Source organism: Brienomyrus brachyistius, chromosome 5 (genome assembly GCF_023856365.1).
Source record: "Brienomyrus brachyistius isolate T26 chromosome 5, BBRACH_0.4, whole genome shotgun sequence".
Classification (NCBI taxonomy): Eukaryota; Metazoa; Chordata; class Actinopteri; order Osteoglossiformes; family Mormyridae; genus Brienomyrus; species Brienomyrus brachyistius.
The window spans coordinates 33,029,359-33,051,998 of NC_064537.1; the positions used below are offsets into that span (position 1 = coordinate 33,029,359).

Sequence of the window (22,640 nt, forward strand, 5' to 3'; positions counted from 1 at the left end):
GCCCTTGGTGCTTGTTAAGTTGTGGATTTCAGAATGAACCACAAGTAAATGAGATATTTTTCGTTAATTAAGACACTTAATATATTTCTTTTATTTTCCTGAAATTGTGCGCTGTAAAGCCGTTTTGTGTGTTGAGAGATATGTAAATACTTTTTTGTAGCAGGACCCTTGAGGGGAAAAATGTAGCAAGGAAAATAAAATTAATCAGATTTTCTGACAGGTAAGACAAATAGCTTCAGTTAAAAAACAAACACTAGCTGACAAATGTTTTTTCATTCCAGAATCAGTATGTATGACCACTCACTTTAAGTATAAATTCATAAAAAGTTTAGAACACAGAGGAAGGAAATGAAAGAGACGCCCTGACTTTCTTACTGAGCGCTGAAGTTACACAGAAACCCGCTTAGTCTACGTGGACATGGTCTCTGTGTGGCAGCACTCGTGTAACTTACCTGTCTGTGATCGTCGTCATTCCTTTGTCTGTTCCCTGCGTGATTCTCTTCCTGTTCTCGGTCCAAAGACATGCTGCTCTGGTGAACTTAATGTGTGACCGTAGGTCCCTCGAGTGGGAACAAGCCGCTCGTGACTGCTGCCCCCTCCCAGACGGTCCGCCCGTGTGATCACGAACGTCACAGAATGCTTACCGCAGCCATGGAAGTGCACTCTCTCTGGCTTTCAGGCGTATTGTCCTGCTTCTGTATGGCGAGTGAGTGTGAGACTGCACTGGAGACACAAATAGGAAAGAGTTTCTTAAAGAAGAGATTGAGGGGCAACTGAGGCCTCAGCGTGGTAGATAGATGCCATGATTTTTTTTCACCAGTACATTGCAACAGTTAATTTGCTGCAGACGACTGATTACTTTCCCTTGAGGGCATTTGCTAGAAACATTTGCAGAAAGCAAAGGAACAAGTCAAAATCCCTTTTTTGTCTGTGCTATTTTTGTTTATAAACCCTTGTGAAAGAAGATTTTCATCTGCAGGGGAACCTGAATTACAGCCCATTCCAATAAATGCCTCAGATATGTTTTGGTTAGCTTTGTGGTGTCGGGTGGTGGTTCCCCATTGAGTCTCACCCAAACTGGTCCTGGCATGTTTATTACAATGCAGAACCTTCCTGCGATCCAGCACCCATCTGTTGCTCAGGTCCTGACAGCCGCATGTTCCTTCACCTGACAGGACTTTCACTTCAGCACCTTCACTTATATTGCCTGCCACCCCAGTTAAGATGAGTGAAGCCAATGGTCCCACTGTGTCTGTCGCCGTGAAACTGAAAGCAGCACATCTGCTCGCTCTGCCCCTCGGCCCCCAGTCAACAAGGCACTGCTCTTTTTTTCCCAGCTGTCAAAGTGAGCTGAGCAAATGCTCCATCCAGTGTTTGACGTTCCAGGCTGTGACGTTCGTTTCCGAATCTGTTGAGATTTTCATCCGCATCAAGCTGTTTAAGAAACATCTTTTTAGGAAAAAAAAAACATATCGCTAATCACAGCTAAAATCCACTTTCCTTTTGAGATTCGCATACAGAAGTTTTGTCAGAGGAATACAGGCTGGGTTTCTTTTCTCGTTAAGTGATTTGTATTTGTAAAAAAGTTACCGTGAATGTTGTGTTCACATCGACTCTCTATAACCATCCTCTCTCATTTCCAGATTTCCATATAATCCAAAACCATAAACATGATCAAATTTTATATAACCCTTCTAAGCAACAATACACAGACTATAAATGTGATGCTACTTGGTATTTGCATGATGCTTTTCATTGTCTGAATGCCACCTTTTGCCAGCACCCTGCTCCAGCAGTTTCCCCTGTCCCTGTCTTGACTGTAGAGGGCGCCCAGGTAAACCACATAGGCCCCGGCTCTCCGCTGTTACCCACCACGACCCAGCCTCACTCGTACCCGGCCCTGGGCCAGCTGGTCCACGCATACGAGCAGCCGCAGCCCAACAAGGAGATGAACAAGTACGCCTCTCTGAAGGCCGTGGGTAAGGAGGCGCCGACATCCAAATGCTATACGTGGAGAGCATCTGTGTGTCACTGAATTCTGTTTTGATTTAGCTACATTGTTAGTATCAATTTAATAATTTTAATTTCATTAACAAGAATAAACCCATTCGCACCAAGAAACATTAACTGTGAAAAAGATTAAAGTGGGTGGTGTACATCTTTTTTATGGGACTTCCTGGTCCAGGTTCCTGTAACAGCTGCCGTTTGTGATCCCTTATTACAGCGTCATGGGCTGAACATGGAGCAGAAGGTTAGCTGCTCTGAGCAGTAAAATGTGAAACGGTTAATTTTGCTCACCAAGTTATATCGGTAATTAATTACGATAAGCCAACAGACCTACAGACAATTGCTTCTCATGCGAAATATTCAATGAATCGATGATGCCTCTTTAATAACCACTAAAGTTTTTTGTACCACTAAACTTAACAGCCCTGGATCTTTTACAAGAGGGTTAAGCTAATGTGCCAGAACAGTACCAAGCTCTCAGTATCAGTATCAGAAACTAAATGGTGCCAGTAGAACACTTAAGAAGTTAAATCAAAGTAAACAGTACCTTCACACCAAGGCGCGCTGTATGACTTTAATCACACTCTGTCTATTACACTGAGTCAATTTGCAATTTTATGACATGTGACTGTAATGTTATGAGAAATGCCGGAATTCCCAAGAGGCTGTTCCCATGGGGACAGAATAAATGAAGATAATAGGCTAATAGGATTTCTCCTCACCCTGCAGGGAATACCCAAACACACCTCTTTTAATTAACCTTCAGAGCTTTCCTGGCCATGTTTTCTCTCCATGTAAATATATTAATTGTTTACTGGGAGATCTCTAATTACATGACACTTTCTATTGAAAGGAAGGAGTGCTTTTCATTTTGCTTCTGTTTATTTGGTTCATCGTTGCAGTGAACGGCAGAAATGACGTTTCCATGTGCAATCGGAAGGGGGACATTCTGCCTCTGTGTAACATTACCCTTAATCAGACGTGAATGTTAGTGATCAGTCGCTCACATATTTAATGCAATTAACACATGAGGAGTGTTATGGGAGTTGGGCGTTCTGTGTTTCTGTTATTTAAGGGACCGGTTTTTGGGTTTGACAGTTACTCATTTGAAAAACATGTAGTTCTTTAGGGGATGTTGAGCACTTGTGCTGATCGTTGACGATAGATGACATGAAAGCATATCTTCTTAACGTGAAACTTTAAGCCTCCATTTAAATGGGCACATGAAAGCCATTTTCTGACCTGGGCTCGTTGAACGTCTTTAAACATCCTGCAAGTGGTGTAAAAACATTTTTCCCGGTTGCATTTAAATATGTGCATAATTTCATGAGAAAAGAAATCAGTGTTTTACATAGTTTCTGCTCAGGTCATGAGTCAAACAGGTCAATTGTTGTACAATGTACAATCACACAGACTGATTCTTAAAGAGATTTAAATGAGGTTAACATATTCTACAGATCAAACACCAGACTATTAGTAAGATGACACATTCGGTAATTAACCATGAAGACATGCCTGTATTATACAGATGATTTTAAGAAGAGGTTTGTCTATATTTTATTCTTTTTCATTATAGCTTTAGATGACGTGAAAGAATATTCCAGAATATTCATAAACACAGAGAAAAACAAGAAATTAAAAGTACTAATCTGTGATCATTGTTTACAGTGCAGGTAACACTCATTAAGTCCTTCTGGTCAGGGGTTATCAGACTCATTTGTTGGTCATGGGATGAAAGACTTTAACCAGAGTTTGATCCAGAAGAGTCAATAATTCCTACTTCGGGAGTTACTGCCATTTGATTTGTTTTGGCTCTAATTGCCTTCTTGTTAAATCCCCTAAGGACTCTGCGTCTGTTGTCTGTAAGTTGATAAGCCACAAACAAACCTCAATCAGCTTCTTTCTTCATCGTCCCCAAATGTGCCTGTAAGGTCACGCTATCAGATTTCTTCTAGAAGCTATGGTGTCTAATAAGGAGAAGTAGCGGGGACTTTTGCCCGAAGGTATTTTGATAGTGTATCTTCACTGCTGGGAGAACTTTGACTAGCTAATCGAATGGCTGCCTAATAATGGACATTGCAGACATGCACACTTTGTCCAGTCTGACACCCTTATTTTTGTCCTTCAAAAGCTCCTCGTCGTTTGCTTGTATGGTTTCAGAGGGATTGTTCTTACAAAATAAGGTGCAGGGCAGGGAGGGGCCACAGGGGCACCGGCTCCAGCTGAAAGTTGATTGGCCCCCAGGGTGCCCCCTCCCCTGCCAAGTCAAAGCATGTCATTGGCTAATGAGATTGGCTATGAATTATGGCCCTCCACCTTAAAAAATCCTACTGTAGGATCACGTCTGGTGTAGGGTGGGCAGCAAGAACATAAGTGATCCCATTCGCAGTGTCGGGGCTTTTAAAGAGACTTAATCATGCACAAAAACTCAATTTAAGAATCGGGAATCACTTTATAAAATTGACTTACTTATCAGAAAATAAGGAATAAATGCAGGAGTATGCAACCCGTAAAATAATTTTAAGGGATCAGAAATTCCCTCAATTCTAGAGTTCTTCAGAATGTTCATTCGTCTGACTGCTTTCATTGTTTGGTAGAAGATTCTGGAGAGGAGCCATGGGGAAGCGTGAATGTGTTGGATGATCAGAGGAAACTTTGCCAATTATAATCCCCTGAAGGGCCGCCCCCCTGCCACATAATGGGGGAATCACAGGGGAGCGAAATCGGCCTGCTATGGGGTAGAAAAAGGTGTCTGGGATTTTTACTGTTCTTCCGTAACTGAGTTCACAAATGCCACTCCTTTCAACACGATAAACATTTTCCAAATGTGTGGTTTTCATTGTGACTGAAAGAACTTTTCTTTTATTTTCGTTTATTGGTTTATCGTGATAATGATAATGAAAAACGCGGATGTTAATATACTCTGTAGAAACACACACATACCTCTTTGCTTTTCCTCTTTCTTTTTGGCTTTGGGTGACAGAACGCTCTGCTAGATTTTCACCTTGTCTTATGGTGCCCCCCACCCCCCAGGAAGTGGCATGGGGTAGCAGCAGGACTGGTTGTACCTTTTCAAGGGCCTTAGGCAAAGCTTTACTTGGGACTTGGGAGCTCCCCCCTCCAAGAGAACTAATAATCATTTCACTTTCTCCTTGACGTAGGTAATTCAGGCGCCCAAGCCAGCTGCCTAGAGCCAGAGCCAGCCCTGGGGAGCAGGGGAGGCAGGTTTAACTGAATGGGGGGGGGGAACTTCATAGAATGACAGCCTTTCAGCAAGGGAAAGATGTAGGAAAAGAGGACCTGGGGGGTACAGCAGTGTGGCAGCTCTGGAATGGCATGAGTTCTGGGGATCAGGAGAAGAAACCAAAGCCAGTCTGATATGATCCCGTAGTCAGGCACCTGTGAGCTGATTGACTGTCCTGACTTGGCCCCTGACTCCACCCACCAGACCCCCCTCAAAAGGGCAGACGTCCCACCTGTTTTTTAAACTTTAATGAACTGTAATAGTTCAACACAGCAAAAACACGGGGCAGCAGGTGCAGAGATGTCATGGGACGGAGATCATGGGCAGACAGGGGTAAACAGACATTATAAAACGACAGCTGAACATTTCACACGCATGCATGGATATTGAAGGACAAATGGATGGTGGTGCACAGCGGCTTGCAGGCGGGAGCTGTTCTCCTCTTGCTGAGAGGGCACGTGCCGTGATGGTAATAACTCTTAACGGCATGGATTCAAAGTAAGCGTCACTTAGCCAGAATGAATTATTCATGACACCTTAAAAACCCTTAAAAATCTATTTAAGTTCTTTTACTGCTTTTACACTGTAGTTTTTTTAAACCTGACTTTTAAATGCCGAAACAATTTCTGCCCCCTCTCACCATGAATTAATCCTTCTGTTAAGCTCTCAGTGAAACATTCCCCTGCATATATATTTGAGCAGAAGAGAATGTACATGTAAACTTAAGTGCAAACTTTCAACTGTTAACAAAAAGAGCTTTCGTTTTGCAATATATACCCCTTTTCTTCAGAAGAAACGCTATTTTAGAACAGTTCACTTCCAAACTTTCCCATTTCAAAGTAAATTGGTTTGGGTTTTTATTAGAAAGTAAAATTTGATTTTTTTTCTTTTTTTCTCAATATAACAGATACCCTGCAGCAGTTATTTAAAAGCACCGGATTACACTACTGGCAGAATTTCCCAGCTAGACGTACACAGTATGTATTATAACGCATAAGTTGCTGAGCGCAATGCCTCCAATTTATCCATTGCTGACAATTATAAGATATATTCTCCACCATGGGACCCCCGTAACACAATCTTGTGACAATGAATCTGAAAAACAGCTAAAGTGAGATGGGAGAGTTTTCAGGAAAAAGTAAAAAAATAATAATAATCTTAATAATAATGCCAGCAGAAAAAGATGATTGATTGCCTGTGAGTGGCTTCCGTGGAGCAGCTTTTCAGAAGTTTCCTCAAGCTGATGGTTTGACAGGAGACCTTATCGTTCTCGGTAAACAAGAGCGGCCGTATGTAGATAATGGAGGCAGGGAAAGCCACATTGCATTTTGCCTCTTACGTTCCACTAGGCTGTCGCGCTGCCTTGACTTATTTCTAGTTACTACTGCAAAGTTGGATATTTAGATTCGGCAATAATTTTTACACAAGTCAAAATTAGATCTGTCACTCTGTTTTCTTTAACTCCTTGCCTTTGAGAGGTCCCTCCGCTTGACAGTCTAAGTGTACCGTTCCCACAGGCCTGCGATGGAGCTCGGAGGTTTGCGTGAGCTGGGATAACAGACAGGCTCTTTGTTGACGGCATTTACTACTTTCCTGAAAGGGTGAAGCTTACTGGTGCAGTCGCAGGCGCCAACCAGTGTGTGGGAATAGATCAATATTCATGCACAACCCTGTTGGGTATTTTCCTGCCAGCACTGGGGCAGTGGTGACCTAACGGTTAGGGAAGTGTGATTGAAAGGTTGCTGGTTTGAATCCTCAAGCAGCAAGGTACCAATGAGGCACCCTGCGCAAGGTATCGCCCCCCCCCCCCCCCCAAGCACTGCTCCCTGGCCGCTAAAATAATAGCTGCCCACTGCTATGTCACGTCTGCGATGGGCTGGCCCCCCATCCTGGGTTGTTCCCTGCCTCGTGCCCATTGCTTCCGGGATAGGCTCCGGACCCCCCGCGACCCAGTAGGATAAGCGGTTTGAAAAATGGATGGATGGATGCTATGTCACATATGGGTTAAATGCAGAGGACACGTTTCATTGTTGTGCACTGTGTGGTGTGTCGACATTAACAATTTCTGGCACTTCATAGTTCTCCTGATTTATAAAACAGTTTAGAAATGAGGCGTGCCTTAACTACTGCGAAGGGTGCTTCAGCGGTGCCCTGTTGATTGGTCATCAGAAATGGAGGGGCAGGTTAATCTGTCCCAAAAAACACCCTGTGTAGTCGTGATGGAGAAGCAGGCACCCTGCTTTGCACAATAATAATGTTTGTGGCTTTGCTCTGACATCCTGGGCTTTCTGTCTCCAGCGGAAAAGGCCAGCGATGACTTCTACAGCAAGCGGCGGCACCTGGCGGAGCTGGCGGCCAAGGGCAACCTCCCCTTGCACCCCGTGCGGCTGGACCACAACCCCGGCGGCCCCTACAGCCCCGAGGAGCCCTGCCTCAAGCAGAACGGCCACAAATCCAAAATGACCAAGGGCCATGGCACCCACCCCAAGGCCTACAGCTGCAACAGCATCACCAGCCCAGGAGCGCTGAAGGGTTGGGGCAGCACAGAGACCGCGGAGCGGCGGAAGGGCCACACGTCCAAGAAGCAGTGCACCGTGGAGGAGGTCAATGAGCTGCATGCGGCCCGCGGCCAGCACTTCCACCCCTATTTTGTCACCAACAGCAAGACGGAGGTGACTGTGTAGGAGGGAGTCATTGGCATGACCCCACCCTGCCCCTACAGCCAACTACCCACCCACACAACCAACCCCCCTCCCCTCTCCCTGTTCAGCCTGACAGTGAAAAAACAAACAAGCATGGGGGTCCATCAGGGCCTGGTTCCAGGCAGTGCGGATTTGCACCACGTCCGCTGAGGACAGGCGCCGGCAGGGGCATCCCATAATCCCATGTCGTGTTCTGCCCATGTGACGCACTCACTGCAGTAAAACTTCCTATCGATGGTCATAATCCTTGTTAACAGAAAAGTAAAAGTGATGATAATTGTGTTCATTTACAGTAACAGAAACGAGGGATTTCCACTATAAAACACAGAAATCACTGCATCCACAGTGATGTGAGATGGCGAACACACAGCTCATAAACGTTCAGAGCGAACTGGCAGATATGGCAGCCTGGACTGTGTCTGCAATATTAGCAGTGGCCCTGGTTGTGTGTGTGTCACACCCAACCTATTTGACTCATCCAGAAGGAAAACAAATGATCCTTGGGGTGGCCAAGCCTATTTGTATTGACATAACAGTGAGATAATCAAGGTTTCTGATTTCTGCTAAGCTTTGCAAGGAAAGTGACTCTGATATTATCTACCAGGAAGCAGAGGCGATAACTAGAAGATGCAGGTGATGGGGTCACATCTGTGCTCCTCCTGAGTCAGTCTTGATGAGGAGGAGGAAAGGAGGGACTGCAAGCAGCAGACGGGGAATCGACGCAAACCAACAACGAACTCTTATTGTCCGTGTGACCTCTGATGCAGTTTCCTATATGTTGGGCTGTGCCTTTGTTTTTTATTGTTCATTTGTGTCTAAGAGCTAAACTTACAAACAGCTAAAGATATATGTATATATTAGGAAAATTAGGAAGAAAAGAAACACAAGTTAAAGATTTATTTAGAGTGCATCATGAACCAGACACTCGTACAGTGTGTGGTACCCGGCTGAACACTGATTTATTCTTTATTGTCCCAGTTTATAGAATTCCCCAGTTCTAGCAGATCTCTTGCTCAACATGGGCACCTGCAGAGGCTATCAGACATGTGCATCTAGAACCACAGGCTTCCTTTAACTCACACGTCCAGAGGCAGAGCACTGTCCCGCTGCAGAGACAGGGTATGGGGGGGGGGGGGGGGGCATCCCTCCACCACAGATGGTTAGTGAGGCGTGGCAGGGAATTGTGGCTGGATCCTCTCTCTGGGCAGTTCACCCACCACTAGGCATCCATGGGAGTATTGATTTTGCTTATTCGGTATTACTTTGGCTTAAGGGTGTTGATTTTACAGTGTAGAGTGAAGACGCAGGAAGAGCACAGCTTGCATTGAATCTTTCCAGTTGATCTCATGCCCAGATGACAGTTACCTTGATGCTTCCAGTAACATCCTTCTGTGTACCACACAATCGACTCTCCAGAACCAAAATCACCGTCTGTAATATTTTGCAAAAGGTAAACTTAAGACGTGTTATAGCAAAGAACTTTAATGACTGAACGGCTTCCTTTAACTTCCTTTAAATGTCTGACGGTTCACTGTGTTGCTAATTAGTGATGCCTATGGCATTGTTGTCATCATACATCCTCACTAAGACAGAAAGAAAGAGGAAAATATTAATAGAAAAGCAAGATGTCTATGTGACAAGAAGACCACACCCTACAAGCTTAGAAATGTGGATGTCTATTTTTAACTATTTTATTTCTCAACATTTTGAACATTTTGCAACTTTTTCTGCTGTCTTTTGTATGTCTATTCAGAAATATAGCAGCCATTAGTGTAATTTTTGAATTGGAACCCAGTAATTCCCTTGGTTAACTTTTATATAAAGTGCAGGATGAAGACACAAAAGTTTGATTATTATTAGTCATAATGAGCACATATCTTATTGACTGAATGGCAGGACTCCTGATGGCAAGAATATATAATAATATTTTTGTCATTACAACAACGGGACCAACTGCAGGTTTTAAAAGTGCAGAAATGCACAGTGTTTGAAGCTCGAGAGACATTTAATGAGAGCGAAGGTTAGGGTTAGCCTTTTTGTTTTTTAAATTTGACTGCATGTCTGATTTCTCATTATACAAAGCTGTGTAACTCCACTGTGAAAGTGCAGAATTCCCTCCAGTCTGAGAACATTCCTCATGAATCTGCTTAGGCTCTGTCTAGCTGCATGGCTGAACATTGCATGGTTTTTGATATTAAATATTAAATTCAGTGTTTCCTGCAGATCTTGTCTTTATATATTATTTATAATACAGAATATTCAGTACTATGTCATAATTTAGCAGCAATAAAAATAATAATAATGATAATAATGATAATGATAATGATAGTAATTGGGTAGCACCTCCAAGGTCAGGGTTTGGCATCCAGCCTCTGCTCTGTGTTTTGCATGTTCTTACCAAATCGCGTGGGTTTTCTCCAGCTATTGCAGTTTCCTTCCATGGTCCAAAGACATGCACATATGATAGCTGTGATGGACTGGTGTCCTGTCCCGGGCGTCCCCAGCCTTGTGTCCTGAGCTGCCGGGGACTGGCTGCAGACCCTCCCCATAACCCTGGCCAGATTAAGCAGCTGGAAGACAGACGAACAGAGAAAAACAATAACCTATTGCTACTTGACAGTTCTGTGTAATTAAATTTAGTTTTCAAATTATTATTCATTGTTATACTTAGTTATTGTTATTATTCAGTTATTGAACTACAAAATCTATTGGATTTTATGAAAGTAATACAATAAAAGTGAATGTCAAGAAGCGTATAGCTATGAAAAGGTCCCAATATAATATTTGATTATTTCATCTGGATATATTGATATATTTGCCAGATTAGAACAAGGATTTTAACATGAAAAACTGTAATGTAAGATATGCTAAAATGGTTTTATTTAACGAGGGGCTCTGAAGCAAAGGTCATTTAACGTCTTGTCGTCCTGGTTAACCTGTTGATGACCAGGAATTTTGAGAGTGGCACTTAGAGCGTTTGGAGCGTGCGCAGTGACAGTGACAGTGTGTGCCGAGGATCTAGCCCTCAGCTCCCAGTGCTGCTGTGGTTACCATCGCTCTGTACCCGGCCCATGTGCTTCGTAACCCGAAACTTTGCTCGACTCACTAACTGAAACCTTGTTTGTGTTTCCCACATACGGTGCTTGTGTGTGTTTAGAAAATTCTAGTTTTGCATAATGGTCTTATTTATAGCGTATAGATGATACGGTTCCAAACAGTTAGTAAGTAATGTATTCCTGGACCAATCCACATGTGCGTGTACCATATAAAATATGGATTAATTTATTTAAATTGGTTTGAATAATATTGATGTTCTGTAAAATTATTTTGGAATTAAACACTGTATGTGTATTTATTTTTAAAAAGTATTAATCACCCACTTTACAAATGTTTATAAATTAGGTCCATTGGTATTGCTAACAGTTTGTATTCATGACATGTTGACAGTTTATGTGCAACTAATATAAATACTCGACTTGAGTGGGAAAATCAGTCGATGCAGCGATCTTTCAGCATTTTCGATACCGAATTGATGCTCGATACTGTAGAGGGACTGCTGCAGTCGGCGCTGAAATAATAGCTGACTTTCAGCAGATCATCATTTTCCATCCATCCTTGTTTAATGTTGCGCTGCCCTTTCTTCGTCCCATTTCCCCTTCTCTGGATGAAGAATTACATGCCAATTACTTCCAGTTCCCTCAGGTGGTCATTTAACTTTCGGTGAAAAGCTTTTCACTGAATTCCAGGGGCTGTATTGGCCCTGCTTAATGGAACAGATGACAGTTCTCACTGTGTTAGTCATTGTACAGCCAATACCTCTTACATTTCAATAACACACCATGTTTGATTTGTGGAATAAAGGTGAGACTCGTGCCAGCAGAAAGCCGCAGAACAATATAGTTTAATAGTGGTTATGGTGCTTCTTCAGTGGGCACATGGCTACCAGGTCATATTTCAGGATATGTTCTAGTCTTACATCCTAAACCAATCAACCTGGTCATTCAGGATCAATATTTCTGCAAGCAATGAACATGGCATAAGGAATTTGTGCTCTATATGTACTGTTATAGTCTGAAAGTCCCTAATCTCCTATCACGATCAGACCTTTAATTGGCTGTGAAAAAATTCCCCCTTATTTATTAATCCAATGAGGCATCGAGGGAGAATCTGGGGAAGCAGGCACCATTTCTGGCTGTTTCATATTTACTCTAAAGCAGGTGGCTGATCCCACAAGGGGTTTCCCACGTCACTGCAAATTTCTGCTGGCTAAAGACAGCAGAATTAAGTCTGACAGAAGAAGTTGTCTAATTTAGGAAATGTAAAGTCCTCAGTCTCGTTTTTGTTTAGCAATGTGTGAACATGCATCTGCAGAACTGAATTACGAATCATTATATTGGTTATTAAAACAAACTACAGGTGATACAAATTCCTAGAAATAAATGCTACTGTGTTTGGTACTGGGGACACTAAAAATTGTACAAACAGAAAAAGCTGCTCTACATGTGAGTTCTTGTGGTTCTCGGGTGATAAATCAATGAAGTCTCTGTAATATTATTTTGCTTTCAGTCAGTAATTAGAAAAATATTAATGTAAAATAAATACAAGTTAATTAGGAAACATTATAAAGAATATTGGAAACTATGCTTTAGTTTTTTACAAGTTTAAGGAATGCATGTCCACCTTACGCAGTCCGTGATTTAGACTTGGATTATATATTTCAGAAATAAACCCAAATGGCTGTAAATATATGTCTTACGAGCTAATTTTATAAATTACTTATAATAAGAGTAATAATAATGTTCTAGAACATGCATGCTTGTAGGGAGCCCACAACCTTGTCCTGAGGTGGTTATAATACAAGTAATAAAACAAAATACTTTTTGTGAGTAACTCAGACTTGGGCTGCAATGTTTGTCGGTAAAATAAAGGAAGCTCAGATTAACTGATATGCGATAACGTCAGGGGTTGGGTGGGAGCCATTCTCCATTCACTGGACTGGAAACTTTTGTCGTTACCTGAAGAGTGTCATAGGTTGTATGAGGAAATAATGGCGTTATTGAAAAGGACAAGCTGAGAGTTAGTACTGAGATTAATAGTGAGACAAGCACTTCTCTGAAAAGAAAATAATAAATGAACAAATCTACTCCCCAATGGAAAGCTGAGCAGTAGAAACTGCAGTTATTTAGAAACTAGAGTTATGTATCATGTATCATGTATCATGAACATAATGTCTAACATTCATCTGAGGAAATTATGTGTATGTATGTATGTATGTGTACACACACACACACACATATTATATATATATTTATACACACACACACTATTCACAATATTATTATGGGTTTTTTCTGGCGGAGAAACATTCATATAGAAATATAGAAAATATATATAATAGCTAAGCTATAAACTACAGCTTTTAATGCGAATCTGAATGTCTAGGAACAGATCAAATGTTGCCTTATATGTGCTTAACCCTCAGAAACTCCACTGCAGAGACTTCAAATCACAGGCATGAAATCTTGAATATCATGGTTAATATTGGCCAAAAATATGTAATTCTTTTTTAATTAAATTTATAGAAATTTAATATGAGAATAAATATGATTATACATATTGGATATTACATGTGAACACCATTCTCATACGTCCATTTTTCTGTTCATCAGCGATTATTGCTTCAAATGGCCAGTTTTTCAGGTTACTTACTTCATTGTGCCATAATGCTTAATACCATCTTTTTGGCGCCTCCCGTTTGATTTTCAGATATTTCTAATCATAAACATGGAATACCATGTGAAAAATGGCCATCCAATTATCCTTAGGATCTCTGTCTGCTCTTGTAGAAGCTAAAAGCCTGCTTAACTCTAATCTGGACACGCTGCACGCCATCCCACCCGCGAGCTGCAATTCACAGAGCCATGAGGCAAGGGAAAGTGTGTTTTTCTGTTTGATACTGGTAGCAGCCTCTTCATTTTCTTTGTTTGCTGTCTGAAATCATTAGTAGATTATTAGAAGGTTCATAATGAAGAAACCTGACTAAGATATACATACATGGAATTCATGGTGTGTGTTTATATATATATATATATGTATTTATAGCATACGTGCATTGTTATTGTCAATGACGTAACACTGCACACGAGTTACACCTTATTGTAGTGCCCTTCTACGGTCCATGGTTGCACAGTAACTGAATTCCAGTGTGTTTCATCATTACATAGCCTTTATTTATCTTAAGTCAATGGAATTTGCTATTTCAACGTGTAATATTTCTAAGTATAAAGAGAAATGGTGAGCAATATTTGTCCCATCAAAATTACTCTTTGTAGCAGTTTTGCCGATATATTTAATTCTCCATTTTTTATGTTGATCGAGGTTTCTTCTCTACGGATGTTGATTTGTATTCTATATATTCTCTGTACTATATATTAAAATTTCTTACGTGGCAATAAACTGAATACACACCTTCTTTGAGCAAAGATCACCGTTCCAAGTCTTTGTCCCTTTCCACAATGTCCTTACTTCATGGATGCTGAATTCCAGAAAGTTCTGTGGTCCTTGGAATTCAAGTTGCAGTCCCATAGCAGCCGGTGCAAGGCTTCCTGTTTGGCTGATGTCATCATTTTATCCTAAAATGAAAATGAGTGTTCAAAGGACATATCCTCTACCCTTTGTAAGCAAGCATCAGTAATTTTTTATATAACAGATCCCACAGTATATCCACCCTTAATCCCAGTCACACTGTGCCCTTGGCAGGACCTTTCCATTCCCCGATAAAGGGTTTCCTGCATTCCCTCACACAATGGCATCAACACCCTACAGTGTTAAGGACAGCAAATGCTCACTTAGGCGTCAGGTTTCGACAGGTGCGACATGCGGGGATTGAATTTCAGTGATGAGGCGCCGGTTCTCAAAGTGCCCATTACAGCGCCTGTAACCTGCAACACATTTGCACTGACTGCTTCCAGGATTCAAGTTTCCTTTCTCTGTGGTGGAAGCAGCCACCAGAAGGCTCTGCAAAAGCCTGCAGGAACTGCATATGACTTCTTTTTTTATAAAGAGACTCTCTGGTGCAATTGAATTTGGAACAATAAGTCAGGTATTAGTCCAAGCCTGATAACTCCAGTGGGAGAGTGGTTTGGCAGGGAGATAAAAAAAAAGGGCCAAGCTGATCAGTACAAAAAGAGCAGGTGGGCTGAAACTCATTTCCTGTTGGAATACATTGAGATTAGCCTACTGATGTATGGGCTATAAGCAAGATCCCCTCTCTGCTAAAAAGTGGAGCTTGGACCCCAAGAGAACATCGCTGTTAGGTTCCCTCAGATATACAGTATGTCCTGAAACCTAAAGTGAAAAAGAGAACTGGAACAGGATAAATGAATGACAGGTCTCTACCTAATCCTCTATCATTAGCTGGTCCTGCTGCCCAGCATGTCCCAGCATCTGCATAATAAAAAGGTTCCCTTTGTTTATTTTGACAGAGCTGTGGCATCACAATGCGAAGAGCTCCTTCATGACCATGGGCCAATTTTGAGTGCGCTTACGGCGCAGCTTGTCTGCAATCCCTTCGCCTCGGGCAACAAACAAGTCAAATCCAGGAAAAAAGTGCTGGAGGTCTGCTGACGTGTCCCTCAAACGGGCTGATGAACTGCTGCAGTTCTAGTAGATTAATGTCAACTCAGACACACAGCAGACCCTGCAGGAACCAACAGAGCTGGCTGAACATATGCTATAAGCTAATTAGTGATATTTTAAGATGTATATTTGTCATTACTGTCTATATATATATATATATATATATATATATATATATATATATATATATGTATATACTACCAGTCAAAAGTTTTTGTACACTCTGAGATGTTCTACATGTGACTATGCCAGTATGCCAATAGGATGCTGTAACATCAGTTAATTCCATGCTGTAAAGGAAAGTTGTCCATATTGTTACACGAACACACACAAACATACTCATTGTCACAGCCTTAGGGTTGTTGCATTTTTGCATTTACATTTAGCAAATAATGTATTTTCATCCAAACCGACATATATTTGACAAAGCAGAGTCAAGCTATCCCTGGAGTGGATGGGGTTCGGGGCCGTGCCCAACCGCAAAATCACTCTACTGACCCAGGGATTCAATCCAACAACCTTCTAATGACAGGTACAGCCCCCAAACCTATTGAGCCAAACAATGCATATAGTAACTAGCAGAATACAACTATTAACGAAAGTGTATTCACATCACAAGGCTTATTTAGGATACTGATAAATAGACATATTATTGCGGAATGTGGACGGCGCTGATGACAGTACCACTCACAGTGTACTTGTCAGCTCCGGGGTGGTTCCGCTACATTGTCGAATTGATGCTTTTAGGAAGGAAGAGACAGGCAGGATCCCAAAGCCGAAGTGAAAGCCAACTGTTTCCATGGTGACAAAATTCATAGTGACTCATACTGTCTACGAATCTCTTTATATGTTTCCACAGCAACAACTAGATGGGTGGCAGAGCATTGGCTAGGAAGTATGTTGACATTTATATTTCCTTTAAAGCTTAGGCAAATATTAAGCTTGAAGAACCTGAAATCAGTGTAAGTGTCACCCGTCAGATGGGAAAGGCATGATTACCACTGTTGTGGTCGCAAACCTACAACAAAAGAACTACTGTAGCTTACTTTTCTGTCAGAGAATCAGAGAGCACGTCTATCTTATATTTGGAGTTTCCAATCAGCAGAAATGTAGGAGATCTACTGTAACTACAGTTTGGAGGATGAAAACTTATACTGGCCTATTTAATTCCTGAATCAATTAAAAGAGCCCAAAGCAGAAATGCACTCTACCTTCTGGACAGCTCATACGTGAGACCAGTGGAACTGAGAAGAATGTGGAATTTTGTACATCAGGCTTTGCCCAGAGAGCCCGTCCACAGCCAGAAAATGTAAAACAAATGCAAATGAAGATTTTGGGGATGGTTGAGCAATTTTATTACCACATAATTGCTTTTATCTCTACTGGGGCTTTGGAGATTTGCTGATCCTTCTTAAGTTACCGGCAGGATAGAACCCATTTAATCCCTGGGTCAGAGATGTGCAAAGGGACATTGTTAGAGCAGACTGCTGTAAGAGGAGTGGCTGGTTTCTACATGTTTTATGATAGCATAATCCATATGGATGTACTGCATTTTCACTAACTGCAGCAAAGGGGTCTTCTGTATTACGATATTTGGATTTAAAGATCTCCTCAAAAACTCTGGGAAAGCCTTCTAGAACTTACATTGAATTAACTTTTAAAGTGTAAAGTACTGTAGGATGGGTTGCTAAAGTGCACATCAAACACACAGAGCTTGATTTCATTCCTTCAGTATTTATGCTTCTTTTTTTCAGGTGAGTTGCCTTAGTACCAAGGACGCTGAAAATCAATGTCATGACTGGCAAGGATCTCAATTCACATTAAAATGAAATAGACATAATAGACTGATGCCAGGAGTCTGTGATGGGCTGGCGCCCCATCCTGGGTTATTACCTGCTTTGTTCCCATTGCTTCCAGGTTAGGCTCTCGAGCACCGTCACCCTGAATAGGCCAAGGCGGTAACAGAAGATGGATGGATGGATGGATGGATGGATGGATGGATGGATGGATGGATGGATGGATGGATGATTCCAGCAGTTTGTGTTGTTTTTATTCCTGTTTTTGGGCCTGGTGCCCACCCCTGCTTCACACTGTGAGCTGTCCTTCCTCTACCTCTGTGAACAGCCCAGTCAGCTCACATGGCTTCAGGACTCTGTGTGTAGAGTTTGCTTGTGTTACCCAATTCCCTCCCACACTGGTAGTTATGTAGTTCAGTTGAACCAGTAACTAGAAACTGCCATTTTCCTGTTGTGTGTGTGTGTGTGTGTCCTGCAATAAGTGGAAAAGATGGACATAATTTATTAAACTAAATAAAAAAATCCAGCTTCCAACATTTTTTACATGTACAAGTCAGTCTTATAACCTACAGAGTAAAGCAGAGGGATCTCTCCGGGCAAGTTGCGTAAGTCTACAGACTAACTAGCATGGTCCAACTGGACAGTTTGGCATTTAATTTGTAGCACATTGTGATGCAATCTGAAAGCTGAGTGCTACCCTCAAGTGCTTTGGGCTCAGTCCTACATAATAACCCCACTGCTCCAATCCAGCCGAGCCATTTGAGTCTGAATTATTCCCAACTAATGCTCATTGCACTTACATTACGTTTCAAAGGCTTGCCTCACAATTACCTACAGTGAAAGCAGTGCTGAAAAATTAATGTCTTTCTATAAAAACCACACAGAGGCGGATGAAACACTATAATATCAAGCATTGTTAATTCTGTTTAATCTCTTGCTGACACTGCGAATGATTTTATCTTCATTGCCTTTGCTACCTCGAGCAGCATTTATTCTCAAGCTGGAGGAGCCCATCCTTAGTTAGAGACATTGTCCCTTGGGGGGGGAAATTGGAATTGCAGTAATCCTGGGAAACCTGGGGGACCGAAATTGCACTGGGAATAGGCACCATGCTGGGGAGAAGTAGAGCACGTTATGAAGTTAACTTCCGGCCGCTGTGCAGTATATTTAATAGTAGCACTTAATGGGAGTTATTTCTTTAATAAACCTAGTATTATGAATGCCTGAAAGTTGCTCATATTGCAAAAAGCAACAGCTAATCAAGAAAAATGCAAGAATATGAGAGATTTAACTTGTTATAACTAAGTTGCTACTAGAAAAGTTACTCCAAATGACAAGTAATGCAATGTAGACATTTCAAAGTAGAGAGTAGCAGAGGGAGTAGAGAGTATCATGTGACTGTGCTGTCCTTGCCAGTCACCCACTCCTAGTCACGGTGGGATGGTAAAGGTGGGCAGGATTGGCTCCCATAATCCTCTGTGCAGTTTTTTGGGGGCGGTGAGTGACTTAGTGGCCTAAGTCTCTGTGCCTGTGATTAGAAGATCGCCAGTTTGAGCGCTGACCTCGACAGTGCAGTCACATGTTTGTGGGCCCTTGAGCAAGGCCCTTAACCCCGAGCTCCAGGGGTGCTGCACGTTAGCTGATCATGTGCTGTGACCAAGATGGAGTAGGCTAAGAGAAGAATTCCAACATACCTGTATTTGCGCAAATGCTTAATAAAGCATATTTGTTGTTTTATACCCTGTGGGCAAATTTCCTGGTTCATGTTCATAAAATGTTCTGCATCCTAAACGGACAGTAAAATTTAATATAAGCCATTAGAGGAAGTGACTTTTGTGCAGGAAACATAGGAGATGCTACAAACTGTGTTAACTGTACCACTCCATACGGATAAGGACAAGTTCCGTATAATACATGCACAAACAGAAACTTACCAGATATCAAAGAGTCGTTTGCATTTGACTACCCAAAATCAAAGAGCTGATGTCACACATCCACAGAATAGTGCAGTCTAGTGATAGGGGGCCCATCTCTGTCATCCTTTTTAACATTTAGAAAGCACCAGATCTTAGTTCAACGGCTGGAATTTCTTGAAGTAGCACTTTAATTCACAACCAAAGTAGGGGAACCAACCCCCCCCCCCCCCCCAAACACACACATATATATGCACACACAGCATTCACCACTCTGTTCTCTGACACATAAAAAATTTGAATGAACAGAAGAATCCTTTCCACTGGCACAATTCATTTGACGTACTTATGACATTGGATAAAAACCGTTAACTTTGTTTCCAAATATGAAAGACTTGCACGTCTTATTTACAGAAGTATCATCCCTCATGTCAATATTTGCCGCTCATTCATCTGGCAGCCACTGCGGCTCTGTGTCTTTGCTGATAGGCCTGAATGAGGCTGGCCCACTTCCATTTCAGGATCTGCGCCAATTCCTCTATGAACATTCGCCCTATTCTGCCAAGTGAGATGAAGAGAAGCTGTGGACAGCAAATTTAAGGTCAGAGCATAGACTTTCGAAAGGATTTTAGGCCGGGCCTTGCAGAATACGGACCTTCTTGCTGCTCAGACACTTCTTTAAAAGGTTCCACGTTCTACTGCAAAATGAATCTTTAGGAATGAATCTTTAGGGATGAATCTTTAGGGATGAATCTTTAGGGATGAATCTTTATGGGCTTGCATGCTGAAACAGGTCCTACCCAAGCTTCCTGTTCCTTGCTGCTGAAAATACCTGCTATCAGGATGTTTCCACTACCATTTATTTTCTTTTTTTCTTTTCCTTCCTTCCTTCCTTCCTTTCTTCCTTCCTTCTTTCTTCCCTTTGCCTGTTTTAAATTATTGTGTGTAAATGATGCAGGAATGTATCACAACACAGCCATGGAAAACACCTTGGGGTGACTCTGTTGTGAAAGGTGCTATATAAAAATATCTCGAAATCAAAATGGAATTGACCATTCCTCATAATAGGATGTGGCCTTGCCTGGATGACGGCCTATGTTGGATCAAAACGCAGCACTCCGCATTCAGGCCGAGCTTTATTTTCATCAGATAACGAAATCTTCTTCCAGACTGTTTCTGTATCTGTCACATTGCTTCTAGCACTCTCCAGACATTACTTAATACTGGCCTTTCCCAGAAATGGCTTCTGTTTTGTTATTGTCCTAAAGACTCCAAAATCTCTGTGCTGCTGAGGAGACGGCTGATCGCTTCGCAGCCCCTGAGCTCTGTGGCACTGCTAGTGTGGACGGCCTGCCTTTTCAGGCGTCTGGGTCATGCCGTACTTTGCACATTTCGTTACAATGGACTTAACTGTGCTTCTGGGATGGCTCGAAGCTTTATAAACTTCTGCAGTTCCTTTCCTCCTTCATCTCGACATCCCAACTCACGATCCCTTGGTCTTCACAACTGCATGACTGATCTGTTTTACTCTAGGTCAGTAACATGCATTCTGCATTCATGGCGGACTAACATCAACACAGGTCAGGCTCGTTTATGTTCTAACGTCGTTTCTTATGAAAATGTAAAGTTTTCCCAATTTAGATTGTTATTACAAAGGGAGTGAAATTCTTTCATATCAAGTATGGCATTTTCAAGTTCTAATTTTTTATATAATTTGAAAAATATCAATTTCAAAGATTCATTTCTGAATTATAATGATTTTCTTAGCTTGTCGATAGAAAAATAATCCTATTTGTATATATTTTAATTTAAACTTGCAATACAAAGAACACCAAAAATCAGGTTACTAATTAACGCAAAGAGGAAGCAGTTTACTCTCTGCAGTCCTAAACTCCTGAAAACACAGTAACATTCAGGTCCCAGCAGCTTTATTAAAAGTTCAATATTTTCTTGTCCATAAAAACCAGCAGCTATTTTTGGCACAGCAAGCACTGCAGTAACAGTGAAGTGAACATGCTGAACTGGTAACACAATGCTGCTAGATTATTAACAATTAATCCCTGCGAGCTGCCTAAGCCTGAGGTCCCGCAAGGACCTCCTGTGTATGCGCGGGAGATGATCAGAAAGGCAGCGGCACCTTCCCACAATGCATCTGGGGAGGAGCCATCAAAAAGCCCGCACCCGCGTTGTGTCTGATGGCATCTGGCATCGCCTGCCATACCATTCACCGCACAAACCGTGTAATATTCAGTTACTTTTACACAGATATGCCATAACTTGTACTTTAAAATGGGAGGACAGAGATATCAATCAGAGTATTAACTCACACCATTGTATGTGCTATCAAATTAATGTTACGAAGTGGCATAATAACTGTGACCTATTCATCCCGCAATTTCAAATGGGATTTTCATTTCTCACTCAGACATATGGCTTTTGTGTGCAGCCTTATATATCCAGGACTATGAAACAATACTGAAGAAAGGTGACTTTTATCTTTCAATTCTCAGTGAAAGGACGGATGCCAGCAAAGCAAAGAACATTATACTGTGAATTTAATTAGGCACCACAATTAAATAAAATAGAATATTTATAACAAATGTCAAAGATCACTTGGAACTAAGGAGGGATAAAGGCAAACAGGAAGAGAGGTTCTGAATATACAGCACAGCGGGCCAAAGGGTCTCGGCTTTTCTGTACTGGCGTAGGTCAGGAGGATGACTGTAACTCATGGCGCAAGACAAACTCTATAAAGTTATCAAGAGATTCATCCAAATGCCTGTTTGGTGCAGGATTTCCCACAGGGGGGCTGGAGCGAATCCCAGGCAGCGTGGGGCACACGCCTGGGGGATGCTTTCCAACAGGATCCCAGTCAAAGTTTATATTACATTTATTTTCAAATATTTTAAATTGAATGTATGGGAACTTACCATGTGTCTTTTTGCTCATTAACCATCCTGTCTGAAAATATAACACCCAAGGCTTTGGGGTTGCCATGTTCTGAGTCAGATAGCAAAGGGAAATCATCACAGTCGCACACGTATAAATAGCACGGCATAAATTAGAGATGCCAGCGAGGACCCCGTCTCCGGCTTCAATCCTCGCATGGAAAAGCGCACGTCTCGGTGAGCACATGATCCACTGCACCCAGGCACACCCGCCTGATTATGTACCTTGTTATATAACCTCCCCAAAGACCACTGACTGGTCTAGTACATAAGGAACCAGAGCGTTTGCCTTCATTCTCTGCACGTTTCCTGTTTCTAACTTCTTTGGTGCTTAATTATTACCCATAATCCTGAGCCAACTGGGCTGTACTGGTTGAGCCCTGTGATTGGGC

The 22,640-nt window shown here is 41.9% G+C and overlaps 1 protein-coding gene and 1 long non-coding RNA gene across 3 annotated transcripts in view; one reads left to right on the top strand and one right to left on the bottom strand.

The window, feature by feature from the left end:
- Window positions 1-14,409, top strand: part of shisa9a (shisa family member 9a) — a 58,666-nt gene extending 44,257 nt beyond the window's left edge. Inside the window, exons 3-4 of one of the 2 annotated variants that reach the window (XM_049015143.1) lie at window positions 1,824-1,979; window positions 7,550-14,409. In XM_049015143.1, the coding sequence (XP_048871100.1) occupies window positions 1,824-1,979; window positions 7,550-7,935 (542 nt within the window). In that variant the 3' untranslated portion in view covers window positions 7,936-14,409. The remainder of the gene's footprint in view (window positions 1-1,823; window positions 1,980-7,549) is intronic. The other variant, XM_049015144.1, reaches the window with a different exon arrangement.
- LOC125742801 (uncharacterized) lies at window positions 9,261-14,757 on the bottom strand. Its single transcript, XR_007398205.1, has 3 exons — window positions 14,422-14,757; window positions 10,352-10,523; window positions 9,261-9,384 (listed from the first exon to the last, which is right to left on the bottom strand). It is a non-coding gene; the product is annotated as an uncharacterized LOC125742801 (long non-coding RNA).
- Between the last annotated feature and the right edge of the window lie 7,883 nt (window positions 14,758-22,640).